Source organism: Papio anubis, chromosome 18 (assembly GCF_008728515.1).
Source record: "Papio anubis isolate 15944 chromosome 18, Panubis1.0, whole genome shotgun sequence".
Taxonomy (NCBI): Eukaryota; Metazoa; Chordata; class Mammalia; order Primates; family Cercopithecidae; genus Papio; species Papio anubis.
In genome coordinates, this window is record NC_044993.1 from 32,002,938 (window position 1) to 32,026,463 (window position 23,526).

General features: G+C 53.8%; 1 protein-coding gene across 10 annotated transcripts in view; it reads left to right on the forward strand.

Annotated features, from left to right (window-relative positions):
* Positions 1-4,933: 4,933 nt before the first annotated feature.
* Positions 4,934-23,526, forward strand: part of KIFC3 (kinesin family member C3) — a 44,893-nt gene continuing 26,300 nt past the window's right edge. For 2 of the 10 annotated variants that reach the window (XM_031658192.1, XM_031658191.1), the window contains exons 1-4: positions 9,168-9,377; positions 12,317-12,459; positions 18,730-18,868; positions 21,750-21,952. In XM_031658192.1, the coding sequence (XP_031514052.1) occupies positions 9,206-9,377; positions 12,317-12,459; positions 18,730-18,868; positions 21,750-21,952 (657 nt within the window). In that variant the 5' untranslated portion in view covers positions 9,168-9,205. Of the gene's footprint in view, positions 5,091-9,165; positions 9,378-9,402; positions 9,743-12,316; positions 12,460-18,729; positions 18,869-21,749; positions 21,953-23,526 lie in introns of those variants that run through there. The other 8 variants (XR_004179756.1, XR_004179755.1, XR_004179759.1 and 5 more) reach the window with 8 other exon arrangements.

Here is a 23,526-nt window from a genome sequence, read left to right on the forward strand (position 1 = left end):
ATTTACAGTCCAGTCAAGGGTCATCCAAGACCACCACCTCTCCATGCCCACTGAGGAGCCTGGCTTCCTGAGAGCTTGCAGCTGTGAGCCTTGTGCCAGACCCCCTGAGGTGCTCAGGTTGAGTCACGTGCCCAAGACCTGCAGTTGGTGACATGCAAAGCTGGAAACCAAATTCATGCTTGTGGGGCTGGGTGCAGGGCCATGCTCTTCGCCTCCATGAGCTCCTCCACAGGGTGTGTGTGTGTGTGTCTGTGTGTGTGTGTGTGTGTTTGACAGAGTCTTGCTCTGTTGCCCAGGCTGGGTGCAGTGGCATGATCTTGGCTACTGCAACCTCCACCTCCTGGGTTCAAGCAATTCTCCTGCCTCAGCCTCCTGAGTAGCTGGGATTACAGGCACCGGCCAGCACGTCCGGGTAATTTTTGTGTTTTTAATAGAGATGGGTTTTCGCCATGTTGGCCAGGCTGGTCTCTAACTCCTGACCTCAGGTGATCGCCCGCCTCAGCCTCCCAAAGTGCTGGGATTACAGGCATGAGCCACCGCATCCAGCCTCCTCCGCAGTTCTTTCTGAGATGCTCATGATGAATGATTTCAGAGGTATTGGAAGATTGGAAGATGCGGATTCAAAAAAGCAGCTAATTGGGTCAGGATTACTTAATATGCGGCTCACTCCAGAATGAGTTTCTCCAACTTCAATAAATGTTCTGTTACCCAGAAGCATGAGAGGACACACTTTTCATAGCTGCAGGGCACTCCTTCCTGACCACATGGAAATAATTGCTAAGGAGCCTTCTCTTACTTCCTTTTGGTAGGAATTATCATTACTTTACATGGGAAGAAAGTCTGTTTGGGTACATTTCATGCACCTGTTCTTCCCTTCTGAATTCTACAGGATCTATGGATTTATTCAATAAGCACGTCTGTGATACCAGGCCCTGAGCTGGGGTCAGCTGAGGCTTTCCTTGTGATCAAGTCAGGAAAGGGTCCTGTCCTGAAGGAGCAGATGGTATAGACAGGAACGCCATCATGATCCAGGGTCAGGGATGCTGCAGGGGGTGGGTTGGGCCCAACTGCTGGTGCCTGGGAGGGTCAAGGAAGGTGACCTCTAAGCTTGACGGAGGGACAAGCAGGTATGAAATTGACCAGGGAAGGGTTAGTGGAGGCAGATGAGAATGGGGTGAAGGAGAGGGGCTTTCCAGGCAGCGAGGACATTTGCAAAGGCTTGGAGAAGACTTGATCTCAGGTTAAATCATTTCAAATGGGAAAATCATGTAAATCTTATCTGTGCTTTACTCTGGGTTGCTATGAGAATCAGATTAAACACAATCTGGCTTTTCATTCCCCTTCTTTCCTTTCTTTTGGGGAGCAGAACTCTCAGGCTCTTGGCCACTTCTCTGACGAATACCTGAGCAGTAAGGGGTTTCGGGCCCTTTGAACACAAAGACGGGCCAGGTGTGGTGGCTCACGCTTGTAATCCGAGCACTTTGGGAGGCTGAGGTGGGCAGATCACCTGAGGTCAGGAGTTCAAGATCAGCCTGGCCAACATGGCAAAACCCTGTCTCTACTAAAAATACAAAAATCAGCCGAGCGTGGTGGCGCATGCCTGTAATCCCAGCCACTCAGGAGGCTGAGGCAGGAGAATCGCTTGAACCCAGGAGGCAGAGATTTCAGTAAGCTGAGATTGCGCCACTGCACTCCAGCCTGGGTGACAGAGTAGAGACTCTGTTTCAAACCACAACAACAACAACAAAAAAGTCTATGGACATACCACCGTGAACGCACCTGATCTTGTCTGAACACAAAGATGGCACTGCTAGGCCCTGCCTGGGGATGGGGTGGATGTGGGTGTGGAATTACAGTGTTCTGGATACTGTCTTTTGTCTGGCCTTCCCTGAGACAGCTGTGCCTCTGCCAGAGGTAGGCAGGAAGGGTTAAGGCTGAGGCTGAACCCAAGAGTCCTCCCTCAAGGGTTTAGGACTTCAGTGTTGGGATGGCTAGGTTTCAGCAAAATTTCCACCTTCCCTGCGGCCAGGAAAGTTGGCAGCCTCCTATGTAAATCATCAGCGAAGTTTCTGGGTTAGAAATGACCTTGGAGTCGGTATGTAGTTCCTGGTGACATTGTACATTCTTAAATTCCAACAACTGGGATGGGCATGGTATGGTGGCTCATGCAAATAATCCCAGCGCTTTGGGAGGCTGAAGCAGAATGATCGCTTGAGGCTAAGATTCTGAGACCAGCCAGGGCGACAGAGCTAGACCCGGACTCCACACAATATTTTTTTTTAAAAATTGAGTCATGCCGGGTACGGTGGCTCATGCCTTCGATCCCAACACTTTGGGAGGCCGAGGCGGGTGGATCACTTGAGGTCAGCAGTTTGAGACCAGCCTGGCCAGCATGGTGAAACCCTGTCTCTACCAAAAATATAAAATATTAGCTGGGTGTGGTGGTCTGTGCCTGTAATCCCACTGCACTCCAGCTTGGATGACAGAGTGAGACTCCGTCTCAAAAAAAAAAAAAAAAAATTGAGTCAGGCACAGTAATTCACATCTTCACATCTGTAATCCCAGGACTTTGGAAAGCCGAGGTAGAAGGATCCCTTGAGCCCAGGAGTTCGAGACCAGCCTGGGCAACGTAGTGAGACATCCCCGTCTCTACTTAAAAAAAAAAAAAAAAAAAAATTAGCTAGGCACAGTGGTGTGTGCCTGTAGTCCCAGCTACTCAGGAGGCTAAGGTGGGAGGATCACTTGATCCCGGGAGTTCGGGGCTATAGTGAGCTATGATGCATTACTGCACTCCAGCCTGGGCAACAGATCAAGATCTTGTCTCAAAAATGCAACAACGATGAAACAAGTAGTTTTTACATTTCAAATCAGAGTTTTGCTAGAATTCCAAAAATACAACTTCCTTACACTTCAATTTTCTTTTTCCTTCGCTGGTGCTTTGATCTTAATAAGTTGTTATACCCATATGCATCTGATAGTACTGTGTGAGTACCTATTGTACTCATAGCTCTATCACACACTGCATTTGTGAACAGACTTTCAGAGGCTCACTTTCCCTTCCTGAAACATGGGAATACGACGGTACTGGTGTTCATAGGGTGTTCAGGGTTAAATGGGATTTTGTTTATAAAGAGCTTAGTGCCGTGCCTGACACAGTGTTAGCTTCAATAATGGCATCTATTATGTACACAGGAAAAAAAAAAGATTTCTAAGTGTTGGCAGCGTTTATCTCCAGTGGGTGGGATATGGTTACAATGAACATCTATTACTTTTGTAATCAAAGCAAAAGAACAACAAATGTTATTATTAATTTAAAAATCTGGCTTTGGCTTTGGTGGGAAGGACCTACAGTTAATGTCAATGTACTCAATCCCTGAGTAAGAAAAAACCTCCTGTTTTGAACCAGGACTTTAAAGACAAACTTTCTGCCCTCCCCCCTCCCCCATCAACTCACTGTAATCAAGGGAGTTAGATACTCAATCCGAATTCTAGAGACATTTTGCCTTCATCCACCCTTGCAGTCCCCTGGATCACTGCTGTTTGGAGGGCAGGCAGGGGAATTCAGAGAGCTTAACTCCCCAAATAAGGCTTTCTCTCCCATTGGGAGGGTTCTTCGGTGTGGTGTTCAGCTGGAAATCCAACTCTCTAGGGAATGATTCCAGGAGCATGACATTCACCCTCTATCAGGCCTTCACTGAGGAATCTCAGTTGGCAAATAAAGCATGCACTAGGCTGCTTCCAGCTGGGGGACTGTGACTGTCCTGCTCTGGTGTCCAGAACAAACTGAGGCCCAGGCCCTTGGCTCCGTCTCTGGTTGAGATTCTTGACTGGCAGCCCAGCGCCTGGGCAGCAGTGGGAGCTCCCACCTGGAGCTGCCCGACCCCCTCCAGTCCTCTCCTTGATCTTCTTGGGCAATCCCCTGACAAGCAGGAAGGGGCAGAGTACCCACCCTCCTGGGATTATCTGCAGAACCATCAGCCTGCACAGGCTGGCTTCAGAGTGACTTGCTTTCTCCTCTTCCGCACCCGGGGGTGTGTGTGGGGTGTGTGTGTGGAGGGTGAGGGAGAATATTGCTGCTGGCTCTGGAATAAAATGCTGGCTCTGTTTGGGAGACAAAGAACAGAGTGGCTCCTCCGGGTCAGCTGTCTCTCCAGGCTGGCAGGCCCCTGGCCTCCCCCAGGCCTCTTCTGAGGCTCCAGGCCCCCCAGGAGCAGGGCCTTCTGCAGCCAGGCTGGGAACTGCTGCACCATTGGTGTGTTTTCACTGGAACCTGACGGAATGTTTTACCTTAAGAGACCCCAGGCAGCTTTCTTGCTGGGAAGATATTCATTTGCTGGGGTGGGGCTGGGGGTGCAGAGGTAGGAAGTGCTGTGGCTGGGAGGCTGCCTGGCCAGCGAGTAGGTGGTGGAGCGAGTGAGGGGGTGTGCGCTGTAAAACAGGGTGAGTGCATGTGCGCCAGCGTGTGCAAGGACACGGTAAGGGGTGTACATCTACTGTCTCGTGAATAAGAGCTTGTGTGTGTGTTGGGATGGGAAGACACGTACTGGTATGAGAGGCCGCATGAGACGTGTATGTCTGAGTATTCGCGTGGAAGTTTTGCACTCGGGTTTGAGGCTGTGCAGAAGTACGCATGGCTCACCAGGTGTGCGGCTGTGTGGGCTGCCTCGTGTGAGCCAGCCCATGCGCAGGCATGTTTTGTGAGAGCCTTCAGAGAACGCATGAGCACGTGTGCCAGTGCGAGTGCGGGACGCGGGGAGGCGGGAGAGCCCAAGTGGGAGGCCCCGCGAAGAAGCGGGAGTGGGAGTGGGAGTGCCGGCGGGAGACCTGCGGGGGCGCGCCCGGGCTGACGCGTGCGCGCCAGTGCGCGCGTGAGTGCGAGCGCGCGCCGCCGCCCCCCGCCGGGGTCGGAGCCAGTTGCCATGGGAACGCGCCGCGGCCCGAGTTAATCATTTCCTGTGGAAAGTGTGCGGGAGGGGCGCGAGCGGGCGGGCAGAGGAGGCGGCGGCGTGGAGCTGCCTCCTGCCGGCGGGCCGGGCCGGGCCGAGCCCCGGGCGCTGCGGCGACGCCGGGATCCTGCCTCCGCCAGGCCGGTGAGTGGGGGGCCCGGGCGGGCTGGGTGCGGGCGGGGCGCTGGGGCTCCGCCCAGCCCGCCGTTCGGGGAGCCGCGTCAGGGCCGGCCCTGCCCTCGGGACCCCTCTGCCCCGACCCGCTGGGGGCGCGGGGAGGAAAAGGCCCGGGAGACCCAGCCCTGCGAGGTCCCCTCCAGCGCCGTTCAGCCCTAGTCGAGGACCTTGCTGGGAGTAGGCACGGGGGCGGCGTGTCTCCCGGGATCCGAGCAGCCTTGGGACCCCGTTTAGATTTCATTGAACGAGGAGAGCGCAGACCCTACCCGGGATCGGCGTGTCAATCGGCGCCGCCCCTCCCCTTCTTGGGGTCTCCCCCACCCCCAGGGCTCCTTGGAAGGCTGCCGTTGGGTCCCTCCCACCACGTCCCTTGGGGAGTTCGTTTTTTTCCCTGGCAGGGCCTGGGGCGGGGTGCCCCAGCCCAGAGGTTAGGAAGAAGGGCCTTGGCCGGCGCACTCTGGGCAGTGAGGAATCGGGCCATGACAGCCACAGCAGTTGTGAAGGTCTCAGCAGGGAGGGCGATCCCAGGACCACCCCCTTAAGCCCCGCATTGCTAGTTAGAGCAGAACTCTGGCTGGTGCAGTGAAGGGCCTGGTCCTGGGAGATATTAAAGAGGAAGCTGTGTTTAAATTCTGGAGTACCATTTACTGCCACCCCCCGCCCCCGCCACCTCCATAGCCCAACACTGTCTCAAGATTGCGGGTTGTGGCCACCCCTGGCCCTTTCACCTTCCCCGACTTTTCCTCTGCCTGGAAAGGGTGAGCACCCATTCTTTCCCAGACGTGTATTCCCCATGCCCTTGTTAAAGTAGCCGTCTCCTTCACCAGGGAGAGTCACTTGCTAGGAATGCAGCCTCAGAATGGGGCCCTGCGTTTGCAGTGACTGGACTTTAGGGGCACAGGGTGGTGAGTTCTGCTGTTCATAGGGGCACTGGGGAGCAGAGAGTTTGAAATCTGGGTTGCCCTGGAAAGCCCAGGATAAATGATGGTGTGCAGGGAGGTGGCATTCCCTGTGCAACTTCCTTGACCTTCTGCCTGCTCTCTCAGGGGGACCAAGCCCTGCCGGCTGCAGTCTCTGGGCAGCTGTCCAGCCTGTCCCCCCAATCTTTGCAATGTCCCTGATCTAGGGCAGGGGGAGTATTGCAGCTCTGCTGCCCTGGTCTAAACCCAGAGAGGCAGAGACCCTCTTCCCCAGCCAGCCCCTCTGCATTCACCCACCACTGGAGCGAAGTCACTGAAAAATAAAATTTTGGAGCTCTTTGTATATGCCAGTATTGTTCTGAACACTTGGCCTTGTCTAATCTTTAGAGCAACCCTATAAGGTGGAGTTCTCCCCATTTCATAGATGGAAATAATGAGGTATAGAGAGGCAAAGTAATTCTCCCAAGGTCACACATCTAGTAAATAGTGGAGCCAGGTTCTGAACCAGTCCCACTGCCCTCCCCCACGAATTCTAGGTTGGTAGAAGTCCCTGGACACCACGTTTCATCTTAGATGCCCATGTAAAATGAGAGAGAGAGTGCTGCTTTCTTGGCCCAGAACCCTGGGCTTAAGATTCCTTGATACTTTTGACCTTCACACCCCTGAGGCTGCTAAATTCAGCTGCTTTTTCCTCTTCAGGATCTAGCACACACCCTTCCTCTTTCTTCCTGGTATCTTCCTGGCTGCCTCTTCCACTTCCCTTCCTGATAACCACAGAAACGCTATCTCCTCCTGTCCCTGCCCCTCAGACGGAACTGATCTCCCTGAAAGTCTTCTCTGTCCACTGTGGAGTCAGCCTCCAATGCCCTGCACCATCTCACCTTCCCAGCAGCCAAGCATGCAGATGGACCTGTCTTGCTCCTTCCTTTGCCCATTGGACAGCTGGTCTGCAGGGTTGGTTGTGTGCCCAGCTCTGTGCCAAGCAGCCTGGAGAAGAGGACATTTGGCTGCTCCCCTTGGTTTCTTCCACGCAACACTGGTCCATCTCTGTTTCCTCAGTGGAGCTGGCCCATGTATTTAGATCAGCCTCTGCCCTGTCCTTTGGCCCACATTCCCATCCCCTTCCCAGTAAGACTGCACCCAGGAGCCTCCTAGTTGTTCTCAGTCAAGGAAGGAAGAGACTATGGCTCCCTCGCCAGGTGCCTGGCATTCTTCCAGGGTTGGGCTCTGCAAACATCAGACACCAGAGCCTCGGGCCCCTAACCCCTGAACCCTTTACTTTTTTTTTTTTTTTTTTTGCCTCTCAATGCTTTAGTCACTCCTGTTCCTCTGTCTCCCCAACATGCTCAACTCTCTCCTATTCTAGACACCACATCCTCTCCTTCCCGTGCTAGCCAAACAGCCCCAAGGAGAAGGAAGTGGCTTCTTCCTCCCTCAGCTCCCTCCCCACTCTTTGAGCCCTCCCAAGTTTGCCATCTGCCCTTCTCCCTCCACAGGCTCAGGCTTTCTGCCTGTCTGGGCTTCTAGTCCTCCACGTCTGTGACATGATGCACTGGGCACTGACCAACGTCTCCTTCCCACTTACACTTCAGTCACTTCTGAAAACTCTATACTTGCCTGGAGCTCCTGTCCCTCTCTCATCTTCTTTCTGCAGCTTTCCACCCCCGGTGAGCCCTATTATCACATGGCTGTCTCCTCTTGCTCAAGCTTTGATGATTGCCTCCTCACCTGTGGCATCGGTGGCCCTGTTTAGCTCTGAGTCTGTGTCCAGCCCTGACCTCTCTTCCAGGCTTCATTTCAAGCTTGTGTGTGTTCATTTCAGAACGTTCACCCCACAAGCCATCCCAGAGTGCTTAGTGTGGGTGCAGCTGCAGGCTGGGTGCAATGGGGCTGCAAACATGAATGTGTGTGAGCTGTGGGACCCATCGTGGGTCAGGGGAGGTGGACACCCTTCAAATAGCTATCTTCACTTCTTGGCAGGAAGTGGCCACTGCAATGAGGGATGGGGAGAGTAGTTGACAGCCCAGAAAGCTCCACTAGGAAGTCCTTTGGTTACCCCCACCTCAATCTTAAAACCCCATGTTGCCTCTCCGAGCTGACTTCGCTTCTTCTGTAAATGACATTACTGTCTGAGTCTGGGATTGTAGCATGATCACCTTAAATGCCCTCAAGGTTGCTTTGCACACAGTAGGTGCTCAATAAAGACTTGTGCAGGGAATATCCGAGCTCTGTTCATTTGTTCAGTTCATGAGGGAACTATCCCTGACTGAAGCTTTCCATCCCTGACCAATGCTCCCCACCCCCCTCCATTCCCCATACCACCTGGTGCCTGGCCCGCACCTGCAGCCTCCAGCAGCCTGCTCAGACTAAGGGTTTTTGAAGTGTTTATCTCCCTTCTGACCAGGAGCTTTCAGGCCTCATCTCTTCTGATCCAAAAGAACCCCTGGCAGATGCCTGGCACCCAGTAGGCATTATTAAATGAAGACTGAATGAATCTTTGTATCTCAACACCCATACAGTGCCTGCCACATGCTAGGCACAGAGCGCAGGCTAGTCGAATACATGAATGAGAACTTGCTGTATATAGACTTCACTTGTCACTGACCACAGTCAGGGCCCTTTTGAGTCCCTCCTCAATGAAATGTTAATATTCAGAGCATTCACTGCTCTGCTGACAGACCTTAGGCAGAGGAGCCTGAAGCCTAAGGGTTAAGAACGTGGTTAAGTGCAATTAGAAAATTAGATGTCTTGGAGGAAAAGGATTAGACTTACGGAGACGCTGCTGACTCGTGGTGCCTCCTCTATGTGGGGCTAGGACCTGGCTTGTCCTCAGGCTGCCAGGCTCAGCGCGGAAGGGTTCAGGTGTGGGGTCTCAGGCACAGCTGAAATGCTCCTTTCCCACTTCGGAGCCTCCGTATTCGGAAACAGATATCCCCAAAAGGCAGCAGGCCCCATTTCATCCTGCGAGCCCTGGGGTCTTTGGGGGACAGTGCAGTTGGAGCTGCTGCCCTGGGTAACCAGCGATCGGTGGGGCGTAGACCCTTCCAGATGACTGGCTGTGCCCGAGGTGCAGTCGTGCTGGTCCGTGATCTTCAAGCTCATCTCCCCTTGTTCTCTCCGCAGGCTGCCCGGTGCCCCGAGGAGGCTGCTGAGCCCCAGGCCATGGTCCCCTCTCGCAGGACGTGGAACCTGGGAGCCACGCCCTCGCTGCGGGGCCTGTGGAGAGTGGGCCGGGCCCCGGAGCCCGAGCCGGGGATGGCTCGCCCCGCCCCAGCCCCAGCCAGCCCGGCTGCCCGCCCTTTCCCACACACCGGCCCGGGGAGGTTGAGAACTGGTGAGTCCGCATTTTTAAAATGCCTCTTTATTTCCCTTCCTTCCTCCAGATACCAGAGATGAGACTGAGGTTTCTCACCGGTTCCTAAGCCCAGTCAGAGCTGTCAGGTAATTACAGGGTAACCGACAGCCCAGAGCCGGGCGGGCGTGGAGCCGGAGCGTCAGTCTCACTGGGTGCTCCTTCCCTGCGCCCCTGTCTGGAAAGAGGAGACCTGGAAGCAGGGTTAAACTTTAACACGGGGCGGGCACAGAGCAGGGGGATCAGCTGCGTTCCCTCTGGCCAAGCTGGTCAGAGCTCTGCGGGCTGCCGTCCTTGGCCAAAAGCGTGTGGGCTCACTCCGGTCTTTGCCCAGGCTGGTAAACAAGGTAGGTGAAGTGGCTGCCCGGGCACCAAGCGCCGCTGACACTTGATCCTGCCTGGGCTGGCCCCTGGACGGCGTTGGGAGTGGACTGAGGCTGCTCCGGAAGGTGGCCTGGTGGGGCTTGGGGGCCATGTGCTCATTTCAGGTGTTTCTGTAGAGACCCTGACAGCAGGTGGGCAGGGGTCCCAGAGTCTTGGCCCCTAGTGTCTCCCCGGGGAGCTGTCAGTGCCAGCTCGCCTTTCTGGGTCATGTCCCCCGGTGCTGCGAAAGTCAAGAAGTGAGCGGCTTCTCTGATTCAGGGCGGGGACTGGATTGACGGGGCTGGGGAGCTGCCCATGACCCTCTCCCGAGGCGTGGGCAGGTTGCCCTGGTAGTGTGGGGGAGAGAGGGCTCTCCAGGCAAGGTGCCTTCAGGGGTCTGGTCCCTGTCCCCCGTGACTTACAGGAACAGGGTCTAGACTGCCAGCCTGTGAGGGCTAGCAGAGTCCCTCTGGGCCATCAGGTCCAAGCCCCTTGGTGCACAGAAGGGGAAACTGAGGCCCAGAGAGGGCACACAGCAAACTCCTGTTCAGCCCTCTCTCCCACCACATTTGTGCTGTCAGTGGCAGCTAGACTGATGCCTGCTGAGGTCTCTCTGCTTCTATGGTTGTCTGGGGCTGGCTGCTCCCAAGCAGCACAGCCAGGCTGGGGATGACCCAGGGCCCTCGGGAAAAGCCTGGGCTTTTGGGCCAGGTAGCCCAGTTGTCTGAAAGGGGCAGAGGATGGCCTCTACCCCATAAGGTTGTCGTAAGGATTACAAATGTAATATGAATGAGTATTGCTTTTCTGGTAAAAACAAAAACATTTTGCCTTCGAATACTTAAAACACATAGAAAAATATCAAAAAGGAAATAAAAATCACAAGCTAGTCACTGAACATTTTATGTAGTGCCTTCTAGTCATGTGTGTGTGTGTGTGTGTGTGTGTGTGTGTGTGTGCGCGCGCGCATATAGGTATTTGAAATATTGTGTTATCTCAGCTTTCTAACCTGAAGGAAAAAATTGGGTATTATGAAGATTATATGACCATACAGACTTTTATCCACTTAAAAAATTTAAGACAAAGGTCAGATGAAATCCTGTGTGTGAAATGCAAGCACCATGCCTGCCACTGGACCTCAGCCAGCTCAGCTGCCCCAGGCCCCTCTGAGCCCCCCAACCAACCCCCATATTGCCACCCTGAGAGTCGACTGGCAGAGGATTGGTTAGCACATGAGATTTGAATCCTGGCTCCTGTGACCCTGGGCACATTGTTAACCCTTCAGGGCTTCCGGTTCTTTGCCTGTCAGGTTGGGAGAATGCCCCCCACCTCCCTGGGGAGTTGTGAGGAGCTGATGGCAGCTGTAGTCCTATTGGCCTGTACTGTGGGCCCTTTCTGTGTGCCTGGCACTACATGGGCACCACGTGTATCTCATCCATTTGATCCTCACCACAGGGCTGTGAAGTTGTCCCCATTTTATTGACAAGCAAACTGAGGATCAAGAAGGTGTGTAAAGGCTGGGCGCTGTGGCTCACGCCTGTAATCCCAGCACTTTGGGAAGCCAAGGCGGGCAGATCACTTGAGGTTAGGAGTTCGAGACCAGCCTGGCCAACATGGTGAAACTCCATATCTACTAAAAGTACAAAAATTAGTTGGGTTGGTGGTGCACGCCTGTAGTCCCAGCTACTCGGGAGGCTGAGGTGTAAGAATCGCTTGAACCTGGGAGGCAGAGGTTGCAGTGAGCCAAGATCGCATCGCTGCACTCCAGCCTGGGCAACAGAGAGAGACCCTGTCTCAAAAAAAAAAAAAAAAGAAAAAGAAAAGAAAAAAAAATGTGTGTAAGGCTTGAAAAGCACTTGGCCCAGTGGCTGGCACTTGGGATATTGTTATGCCCCAGGGTAGTGGCTCTGCAGTGTGCCTCATGACTCGTGAGGCTGGCCCCCATCCCACCCTGTTCAGCCCTGCAGGTGGAGGTGGGTGGCTGGGGCATCGCTGCCACAGCCCGCCCTCTCTCCCGTGGGTGAGGGAGGCAGTGTGTCAGAGGCACAAGGGGATACACGTTAGCTGGTTCTGAATACACTTGGGGAAGCAATGGAGGCTGGGCCACCTGGTGTGTATTTGGTCTTAATGAAGTCAGGGAAGAAATTGCCACCTAGAGGCAGCTGGGGTAATAAAGCCTAAAGCCATAGCCCCTGTGCAAGTCCTCAAAGCTTCGTGCAGGCTGGCTGGCATCGGCTTCCTTCCGTTGCCCTGCTGAGCAGGTGCCTGCCGCAAAAGCCACCGTGAGGATAGGGGAGCCTCCAGTGGGGTATTGGGCCCCCTCCAGAAGAGAATCTTGGGGTGGCTTTTGGTAAGAAAGGAGTGTAGCCCCTGCCCCGAGCCAGGCCTTCCCCTCTGTGCAGGGCAGGCATGTAAGGGTGTGTGAGCCCCTCCTGGCCTCATCTGGACCAGCCAGGGGTGTGTGAAAGCTGAGGTCAGCTGTGGCCCTGGCCAGTGGTCCATGGCTAGCAGTCTTCGGCCAGCGGTCGGAGTGTCTCACCTATCTCTCTGTCCTGGGACAGGGCGTGGAAAAGATACCCCAGTCTGCGGTGACGAGGACTCCAGTGCCCGAAGTGCAGCTCGCCCAGCCCTAGCTCAGTGCCGAGCCCTTAGCGTGGACTGGGCTGGCCCCGGAAGCCCCCACGGGCTCTACCTGACCCTGCAGGTAAGCACTGGGGCCTTCCAGGCTGCATGTGCCTTGGCTCTCTGAGCTCCAGTGGCTGGGTTCCTGCCAGGTTCCTGGGGGTAGGAAGCACCAGGGGAGAGCCAGGGACCCGCCTTGCACCTCTCTGCTAGGCCCTGGTGACCCCTCTGCCTGTGAGCCTGCTTCATTAAGTCAGACAGGGGAAATCTCACAGGAGCTGACAGGAACTTTTCAGCCATGCCCTGGCTGAGGTGTTAAAGTGGGAAGCATGGGGCCTTAGCTGAGATGGGCAGAGCTTGGAGAAGGTATTGGGAAAACAGGCAGGTTTGGGGTAGTTGGTTATTCTCAAACATGGTTATGTGAGTATTTCCTTGTATTTCCTTGGGAATGTTTCCTTGTTTGAAGTGAGAATTCAAAGCTAGATGGGGGATTCACTAAAACTTGGGGTCTTCTCCCTTGTAGTTATCACCAAGTGACTTTAAAAAGACAAAGTAAGGCTGGGTGCAGTGGCTCAGGCCTGTAATCTCACCACTTTGGGAGGCTGAGGTATGAAGATCGCTTGAGCCCACGAGTTCATGACCAGCCTGGACAATATAGTGAGACCCCATCTCTATAAAAAGAAAAATAAAAAATTACCTGAGCATGGTGGTTCCTATAGTCCCAGCTACTCAGGAGGCTGGAGTGGGAGGATCGCTTGAGCCCAGGAGGTTGAGGCTGCAGTGAGCTGTGATTGCATCACTGCACTCCAGCCTGGGTGACGGAGTGGGACCTTGTCTCAAAAAAAAAAACAAACTTTATATATATAGGTATATTTGGCTATAGAAATAATACATAATAATAGTAGTAATAAGAGCTACTATTTATCAAACACGGACTTTGTACCAGGCATTAAAGGTCTCATATCAGTCCTCATGATATTCATAACAGTCTCAGGATACAGTATTTGATCTGAGCTTTATAGATGAGGATGTGGAGGCTTAGAGAGGTTAAGTTACTGGCTGCTGGTCACATATTTGACCATTCAACACAACTAGCCTTGTAACAGGGCAGAGATACAATTACCCAGAAACTGCCTCTCATAGTCCTCTATCTTTGAGAAATCCACTATTAAGTATTTGGGGTTTATTTATTTATCTTTCCTATATCGAACCACTTAATTATATTTATATGATTTTTATTTTTGAGATGGAGTCTCTTTCACTCTGTTGCCCAGGCTGGAGTGCAGTGGCGTGATCTTGACTGCAACATCCACTTCCCAGGTTCAAGTGATTCTCCTACCTCAGCCTCCTGAGTAGCTGGGATTACAGGTGTGCATTTGTAAAAATACAAAAAATGTGTATTTTTGTAAAAATACAAAAATAATTTTTGTATTTTTAGTAGAGATAAGGTTTCACCATTTCACCATGTTGGCCAGGCTGGTCTTGAACCCTTTTTTTTTTTTTTTTTGAGACGGAGTCTCGCTCTGGAGTGCAATGGCGTGATCTCAGCTCACTGCAACCTCTGCCTCTCGGATTCAAGTGATTCTCCTGTCTCAGCCTTGCGAGTAGCTGGAATTACAGGCGTGCGCCACCATGCCCAGCTAATGTTTGTATTTTTAGTAGAGACAGGGTTTCATCATGTTGGCCAGACTGGCCATGAACTCCTAACCTCAAGTGATCTGCCCACCTCAGCTTCCCAAAGTGCTGGGATTATAGGTGTGAGCCACCCAGCCATATTTATATGATTTTTTTTTTTTTTTTTTGAGACAGAGTCTCACTCTATTGCCCAGGTTGGAGTGCAGTGGCATGATCTCAGCCCACTGCAACTTTCACCTCTCAGGTTCAAGTGATTCTCATGCCTCAGCCTCCTGAGTAGCTGGGACTACAGGCATGCGCCACTACACCTGGCTAATTTTTGTATTTTTAGTAGAGATGGGGTTTCACCATGTTGGCCAGGCTGGTCTTGAACTCCTGACCTCAAGTGATCTGCCCACCTGGGCCTCCCAAAGTTCTGGGATTACAGGCATGACCCACAGTGCCCAGTGCATATTTATATGATTTTTATTATTTATTTTACATGTTATTCTGTGACTAGCTCTTTCCCTCAAGTAACTCCTCGTAATCTCTTCATGCTCATCAACACATAGAGAACTACCTTTTTTTTTTTTTTGAGCAAGGTCTGGTTCTATTGCCCAGGCTGAAATGCAGTGGTACAATCTCACTGCAACCACCAGGCATGTCATCTCACCTCAGCCTCCTGAGTAGCTGGGACTATAGGCATGTGCCACCGCGCCCGGCTAATTTTTGTAATTTTTGTAGAGATGGAGGTTTCATCATGTTGCCCAGGCTGGTCCTGAACTTGTGGGCTCTACTTTGGCTTCCCAAAGTGCTGGGATTACAGGTGTGAGCCATCACGCCCAGCCCTACCTCTTTCTTTTACACTGCTGCATAATAGTCTACTCCAGGACTTACCATAAGTTATTTATAACAGATCCTCTGTATTGTTTCTGATTGCAGTGAGCTCCTTAAACAAATATCTGTGCTGTGTTCATGCAGCAATAGCTTTGAGTATTTTCAGGGCAGTACAAGCTCTGCCCATTTTTAATTAATGCATTCATTCAACAGATTATTTAGAATGTGCCAGTCTGTGCTAGGGTCAGAGGTGCAGTGCAGAAAGAGACAAGAGAGTCTAGCAGAGGCACCAGAGAGTGACCAAATAATCATGAAGGGATGAAGGCAAACCAGGCAGAGGCCAAGAAGGCAGTGGCAGAGGATCGACACCAGAGTCATCACCCCCCCAAGAAAACCATTGCACTAGAGGGCCCACCACTCCCCCACGTTCTCCTGACCATCCACACACACTGATTCTGCCCTTTCTGGAAGCTACATTTTCACAGAGTCTTGAAGGAACGTGTACAAATGGTGGGCAGGATGGAGTGTGGAAAACACATACCATTCAAAGGGACATATCCTCCCTGCTGCAAACCGATGTCCTGGCCCGGGTAGCTTGTTTTCCCAGCCCCTGATCTGAACATGGATGCAGGGGTTGATGTTGCTTCAGGGACAGTCTTGTGTTTCGAGGTGTTTCTTGTCTCTTCTCATGTGATTCATCTGAAAACTGAACCAAAAGTTTCTTCTTTTATCTGTTCAAATCTGCTAGAAAGCAGGTCTGGTGAGAGAACAGTTAAAGAAACCGGAGGACCCGCTCTTTGCTCTGTCTTGAGCCATCCATAGTTAAATTGGAAGGCGGCAGTCAGAAACCCACAGCCTCGAGTTGGGTGGTGGCTCTGTTCTTGAGCTTTGATTATGGGGTGCTGAGTTGTGGTTGCTGAGTCCTGGGGTCAGCAGATCTGCTGAAGATCTCTGGGATGCTGGCACCAGCAACTAGCTTCCACGTTCACATCCTGGTGGGCCCCCACAAAGCTCCATTATGCGGTAGGTGCTTCAGGATTGAAGATGTGGGGCCAGGGTGGGTCCCAAGCACAGTGCGGCGACCTGGTGGCCTTAGTGACACCCCCTCCCTAGGCTCTGTCCAGCAGTTAAAACCTGAGATGCACCCCACAGAGGCGCTGCAGAAATTCCCAACCCTCCAGGGCCCCGTCTGTCCTTCCTGTGGCTTGGCCAACAGGCCAGAAATAGTGTAACCTTTGCCCTGGCTGGCAAATGGAAACTTCCAGCTGCTGTCCTTGCCGCCATGGATCACAAGCCTGCTAGCGATGGTGTGGCAGTTGGTCACAGGGTGGGGACAAAATTAAGTCGGAGGGAATTTTCTATTTTCTTTTTGAGACAGTCTTGAGCTGTCACCCAGGCTAGATTGCAGTGGTGCAATCTCAGCTCACTGCAACCTCCACCTCCTGGGTTCAGCGATTCTCCTGCCTCAGCTTCCCGAGTATCTGCGATTACAGGTGCCTGCCACCACGCCTGGCTAATTTTTTTTCTGTTTTTAGTAGAGACAGGGTTTCGCCATGCTGGCCATGCTAGTCTCCAACTCCTGACTTCAGGTGATCCACCCACCTCAGCCTCTCAAAGTGCTGGGATTACAGGTGTGAGCCACTGCGCCCAGCACGAATATTCCTAAATATAAGAGGTGTGTCCCCCACCCGCCCTTCTCAAGTGGAGCTCGGGGTCGAGAGAAGGAGGGGGTGAATTTTGGGCTAAGGAGCCTGCTGATGTCACTTTTCTTGTCTTTTCAATTATCTGTATTGGCTTTTTGAATGTCAAAGTAAAAAGATGTGAAGATTACAGGAATCATGTCCTGATAATACTTACCTCATATCAAGCCCTTACTATGTGCCAGGCGCCTTCTGAGGACTTGGCTGCAATTGTCTGTTACTCTTCACACAAGCTCAGTGAGGCAGTCCTGTTATTATTTAAGAATAACAGGTCCCATTTTAAATGGGACTTAAAATAAAAAGTCCCATTTTTATTTTAAGAATGAGGAGAACGCAGCTTCAAGAAGGTAAGTAACTTGCCCAACGTCACCCAGCTTAGCCGAGGAAGAGCCAGTCTTCACACACAGGCCTTGCCGCCTCTAGACTACGCGTTTATTTTTTAGAGTGAGCACTTTTAAAAGAGTAACTTATTTTTTTGTTTTGAATTTAAAGGTCACAAAGACACACAAATTGTCTGCTGTCTCTCTTCCAAGATAACCTCTGTTGATATGGGAAAAAAAAAAAAAGCTGGGTGTGGTGGCTCATGCTTGTAGTCCTAACACGTTGGGAGGCTGAGGCAGGAGGATCGCTTGAGCCCAGGAGTTTGAGACCAGCCTGGGAAACATGGCAAAACCCTATCTCTACACAAAAAATACAAAAATCAGCTAGTCATGGTGGTGTGTACCTGTAGTCCCAGCTACTCGGGAGGCTGAGGTAGGGGGATTGCTTGAGCCCAGGAAGTCAAGGTTGCAGTGAGCTGTGATTGTGCTATTGCACTCCAGCCGGGGCCACAGAGTGAGACTCTGTCTTAAAAAAAAAAAAGAAAGAAAGAAAAAAAGAAAGAAAAAAAATGGCCAGGCGCAGTGGCTCATTCCTGTAATCCCAGCACTTCAAGAGGTCGAAGCGGGTGGATCACTTGAAGTCAGGAGTTTGAGACCAGCATGGCCAACATGGTGAAACCCCGTCTCTACTAAAAATACAAAAATTAGCCAGGTGTGGTGGCACACACCTGTCATCCCAGCTACTTGGGAGGCTGAGGCAGGAGAATTGCTTGAACCTGGGAGGCGGAGGTTGCAGTGAGCCGAGATGGCACCACTGCACTCCAGCCTGGATGACACAGTGAGACTCTGTTTAAAAAAAGAAAAGAAAAAAAAACCAAAAAAACACACAGTCATTGTTTATAAGGTTAACAATTCAAATGCCAAAGAGGTTCAAAATGAAATGTAAGGCCACCTCCTTTCCCCTCTTCTCACATTCTCTCTGTTGTGAACTTTCTTTTTATTCCCCCCAAATTGAAATGATGCTTGTTTCTACTCTCAGCCACTACACCATTTCCCCAACCTTCCAGAGAGGATCACTGTCTATATAGTTCTCTAGATTTGTCTCTATGCCTGTTTTATTTTCATGATCCTCAAATGGGCTCACTCTTTGCATGTGGCCCTGCCGCCTGCCTTGGGCATCTTTATGTGTGAGCAGTAGGTGACGTTCTCTGGATGAAACACCTCTTCGTGCCTCCCCTCTCTCTCCCTGTGCCTGTGCACTGGCCCTCTCTGTCCCGAGTCCTTTGCCCGTGTTCGCCCTGGAAGAGGAGATGGCTTCTCATGGCCTCTCGATAGCCCTGTGGGGCGGGGAAAGTGAAGGAGGCAGGGCTGTGGCCCTTCTGCTCAGACAGACTCATGGGCAGCCTCGTTGGCAGTCCTGGGGGTTCCATCTGGAGATGTAGGGCTGTGTGCCTGGGGTGGCAGCATCAGCATGGGAGCAGTTGCCCTGAGGTTGATATGTGTGTGGTGGGGCTGGACGGTTGCCTGTGGGGCGTGTGCACTGGAAGTGAGCCGGCCTCTGTGCTGGTGACTCTCAGACTCTGCAGAGATGGCATGAGCTTCGCCTGAGGACTTGAAGTACCTAAGAACCTTCTTTGCTGGGGCAGAAGACCAGCTGCTGAGGGAGGCCAGGATAAGGCACTGCCACTGTCTTGCTGTGGGACCTGGCACATCCTCTTCCAGATCCTGGGCCTCAGTGTCCCCACCCACCCACACAGGGAGGGACTGGACCCCCTGGGCCCTGGGATCCTGGCCAGCTCTGGGAGTGCACCATCCTTTGGCTCGAGGGTCCTTCCCTGGCGCAGTCTCCTTCATGTGAGGATTCTGGTTGTGTCTTGGCAGCAGGCCCTACAGGACAAGGGGTGCAAGAGCCAGAGTCAGGGGACGAAAGAAGAGAAGCTTTGGAAGAGACAGGCACCGGCCCCCAGGCGGGCCCGGGAGGCCCAGGAAGCTGGTGGCACCATGAATGTAGAGAATACAGGTAAAGCAGGCCTGCCCGCCGACCCGGCACTCCCCAGTGAAGCCAGCACAGGAGGGAGGCTCTTGTGCAGTTGGTGCTATCCCTATGCTCTGTCCTCCCTGGCTGGAGGTGGCCTAGACAGACTCCAGCTGCCTGACCCACAGCTCCAAGCCCCCAGCCTGCCTCTCCCGGATTCAGGGACAGTGGTGTGTATGGAACCTTCTTCTCGACCTGCCTCCCACAGCATCCAGGCCCTACCCAGTGATAAGAGGCCTTGGCCAGCGTGGGCTGGGGTTGAATTTCTCTGCTTTTTGTCTTTTCCCAGTGCCTGTCTAAAGCAGGGCGAGGGTGGCAGCCTCACAGACGCCACTGCCTGCAGAGAGAGACTCGGCCTTCTCCCTCCTATCCATGGGCTCCCAGGGTCTGGAGGCTCCTAGAACAGGACTTTGATTCTCCTGGTCACAGGCTGAGATAAAGGAGCCGGTGGCTCAGCTATTCTCTGGCAAGGTCTGCCATGGTGTCCAGGGCTGGCTGGTTCTGGAAGATTCTACAGGCCCCCCTTGTAGTCTTATGGGTCCATGCCGGGGATCCCTGGCAGTAAGTGAGAGCCCGGTGATAATGGGGAAGCAGCATCCTCCAGGATCCCAGGGGAAGGCCGAGAGCATGTGAAGGAAAGAGGAGCTGGCCTTTCTGTCATCTTCCTCCTCCATCGCCAAAAGGTTAACTTGTGTGTCTGAACTTGCCATGTGGTGGAAGGAGCCACTCCCTTCTCTGAGGCTGTCCAGAGCCCCGTTCTGGCGTTCTGGCCTGTCTGGGCCCAGGCACTCTTCTGCAGCGAGCGGCAGGGGTTGGGGTCTGGCTGAGTGTGAGCAGGCCAGCCTCAGGCAGGGGACATCATCTTGCTGATTGTGCATTGAGAAGAGGAAGGCCGATTCCAGGGAACAGCAAGGGTGACCCGGTCAGTGGGGCCAGGCCGTGCCTGCATCGCATCTTTGAACCCTGAATGCAACCTCTCCAGCACAAGGGCCCCTTTGATCTCACCTCGTCCTCCCATCCTCCCCTTTCTGGGACCTCCCTGAGCTTCTTGGAGATCTTTTCTCCACAAGCACTCTCCTGGCCCCTGTCCCACTGCCCTGCCGCGGTGCCGAGACCCGGCGAGCCCCTCTGGGGGTGACATCCCAGGAGGTGAGCAGTGTTCCGGATGAACTGGGCCCTCCGAGGCCTCATTTCTGCCCCATGGCCTGTTGTGTAACAGCCACCCACGCCTGTGCATCTCCACGGTGCTGGGCTCCTTTCAGGCAAGGCCCCTTGTCCCCATTTCTCCTAGGAAGCTCCTGCCGGGCCCCTCCCACACGTCTCTCGAGTGGCAGAACCAGCTCCCGGGCCAGGAGTCCAGTGCGTTCCCTGCCTCACTGCAGCAGCCTGCAAAGGGCTGAGGGCTACGCTGGTCACATGCCGCTCATGCTGCCGCGTGTGCAGGCCTGGAAGCATCCGTCTGACCTCACTCGCTCTAGAACAGATCACAGGAGCTTGGCCAGCTCTGTGTGACATGCATGCTGCGTCACGTGCAGGCCACACGGCCAGGGTCACCACCCAACCGGGGATGCCCAGCTCCAGCTCTCCGGAGTGCTCGGGTGGAGGAGGGAAGAGCCAACCTGTGTGTGCCCCTCCTGCTCTCCTAGAGCGGGTCGGGGGGCCTCTACCCATCTGCCCCTCCTCCTGGGGCTGTGCCAAGATGTCCCCGCCCAGCTGCAAGCTGTACCCTCCCCACTTCCCTGTCCATCTGAGTCTGTTTGGCTTCTCTCAGGCCAGGCTGTCAGAGGGGTGTGTGACTTCAGGTGCAAGTGGCTTCCTTCCCAGGGTCTAGGAGCCCCCAACCCCAGCCTGCTGAGGGCTGGGATTCCTGGGGACTAATGTGGGAATGCCTAGAGCCCCAGGCTCCAAGGTAGAGAGCAGCGCTCTCTGGCCAGCAGATGCCCCTCTTCACCCTTCACTCTGCCACACTCTGTCATGTCCCATTTGTGCTCCCTGAGGGGAGGAGGCAAATCCCCCACCCTTCCTCCCCAGCCCCCCATTCTTCTCTCTCTCCCCCAAACTCTTTGCTCCCTACCTGCAGAGACAATGGGCATTCTTGGCGCCCTGGAAGCAAGCTATAACAAGCATCCCAGGCCCTGTGCACAGGTCATGGGCCCCGATTCTGTGTTCTTGTCCTTCATCCATCTGTCCATCTCTCTCATTCCTGGTGACAGGACAGTGGCAGGCCTTTGGAGGAGGAGGACTCCCTCTGTCTTGCCTGGGAGGTCCCTGCGCTCCATCCTTGCTAGGTGCTGGCTGGCTGAGTTCTTGCCCCATGTGCAGGGTGGGCTTTGTGTCCTGGTCTGTCTGTCCCTCCCACATGCACGCGGCTCCCCTGGCTCCCCTCTCTCTGCACAGTTGACCACTTGCCACATGGGGAGGCTGGGGAGCCCCACTCTTCTCTTCTGTACTCTTGAGAGGGTTTGAGACTTAAAGAAATAACGTTCCTACAAGAATAGAATTTTCTAGGGTGAGAATCCCTTGTCTTTCCCAGCTGCGATTCCTTGCAGCCTGGCCATGGAGAGAGGCTGGCCCATCAGACCTAGAACATGTGCTTTGAGAGCCGTATTCAGTGGAAGTTGCTTTCTTAAGTCCTGATCCAGGCAATTTAATCCCCCAGATGCTGCCTGGGGAAGTGTCTTTTTCTGGGACAGGCCCTGGAGGCCCCAGCTAACCTATGCCGCTGCTGCCCCAGCTTCACCTGGTTGCCCACCCCCTCTGCTTGCACCCCTATCGTCCCTGGTGGTCTGCCCTGTTGTGATGGACCCTCTCCTCTGCCAGCGTGGGACCTCTGCTGCCCTCTCATCAGCCACTACTTTGCTTGTAGGTGGGCGTCTCTTTGGCAGCAGGAGGTGCTTGAGCCTGTCAGGGCCACCAGGTGCAGCCCCCGTGGTGCATAGGATGGTGGAGGCCATGTCCCAGCTCCAGGAGGAGAAGGCCCAGCTACAGGAGGAGCTGGTGGTCCTACGGGAGAGGCTGGTCCTCCGCGACAGTGACCAGCAGGTCACATCCACCCAGCTGCAGAACCAGGTACCTGGGGAGGCTGGGATGGGCAGAGGCCACTGCCCACTATGGAGCAGGTCAGAGGACACCACCTGGGGCACCTGACCCCACCAGGCTACTGGTGTAAGAGGAGACAGCTGGGGTCTCGTCTCCTGGAATATGCTGGAGGGTAGGGTGGTAAGAGTCAGAGGCCTCCCATCCTGGAGGATGCACTTTTGAGATGCAGCATTTCTTTCAGCTTACAGGGGCCTCCCATCCTGATCCTTCTTGTGCCCCATCTCCTTGGGTTACAGGGGGCCAGGACCTGCCTCCCTAGGAGGTGATGTAGATGTGAGTGGAACAGGAAGGTGCGGGGTGCTTCCCACCCTGAGTCCACCCCATCTTCCGTGGTGCCCTGCACTGGGCAGCCCGAGTGGACAAAACTCATCAGATGGTCACCCCACAGGGGGTTGGCATGACATTTCTCATGCTTTTGATTTCTCGTTAAAGGTGGACGCTAGTTTGAGTGCGTGTTGGGGAAGGGATCTCTCAAACCTCTGGAAGCCAGGGAGAGCCAGGGTTCATGCAGGTCAGCGTTGTCTCCTTCGTTGACTGGGCAGAACATTTGGGTACCATTGGCTGATAAGCTGCGTGTCCTGTGGGGCTGACCACCGGCCCTCTTGTGTATGTGTGGCTGCGTCACTTTCTTCTCCTTCTGGATCTCCACTCAGCTCCCAGCCCTCCTTCCCCGCTCTTCTCCTCAGTGGCTGTCTCTGTGGTTGTATCTCAGCCTTGCCCACTTCCCCAAGATCTCCAAGCCCATCTGCCACATCATCTCCCCTTCTGATTCAGTGCCCTGGCCTGGCTGTTGGGCCTTTGAGCTCTGGGCCCAGGACTCTGTGTTGACAGACTGGCCTTCAGGTAGAGCTAAGTTCTTTGTGTGTCCCATGAGCCAGCAAAGAGATGGCCTGGACATGCCGATGTCTGCCTATTGTGCCTCATATGTGCTGTGACTTGTTCTCTCAGTTCTGGGGGCAGCATATTGTGCATGCTTTTGAAATGCAGCATTTCTTCCAGCTTACAGGTGTGTTCTCTTCTCAAGAATGGCCTGGCCTGCCCCCATGCCCCTTGCTGACTCGGGTGGGCCTCCTTGGGGTGCCCCTCATGCTCTGTGTCTTCTTCTTACACACTTACCCCACAGCTTGACTATCTGGGCCTGCCTTCCCCACTAACTGGGGGCTCCTCTAGGCCAGCCCTGTATCCTCTTGCCTGCTGCATGCCCACCTGCTTCCTTGGGTATTTGTGCATGCCCCTTTTGTACTCGCACTGAGCTGGGCATGGGGGATACCCCAGTGGACAGTAGGCTCCCACCCGGTGGAGGCTCTGCCTGTGGGAAAATGGACATTTGCTTCACACACCCACGTAAAGTGGGAAGGGCTTGATGGGATGGGCACACGCATGGCCTCGAGGTCTTGTCCCTGGGCATCTTGAGCTAAGCTCTAGGACAGAGCAGAGGGAAGTACACTCTGAGCTGGGGCCCATCCAGTGCAAAGGGACTTGTGGTAGGAGGGGCGTGGCTCAAGCGCCTTGGGGGTTGCAGGGGGTCCAGGGCCCACCCTGCA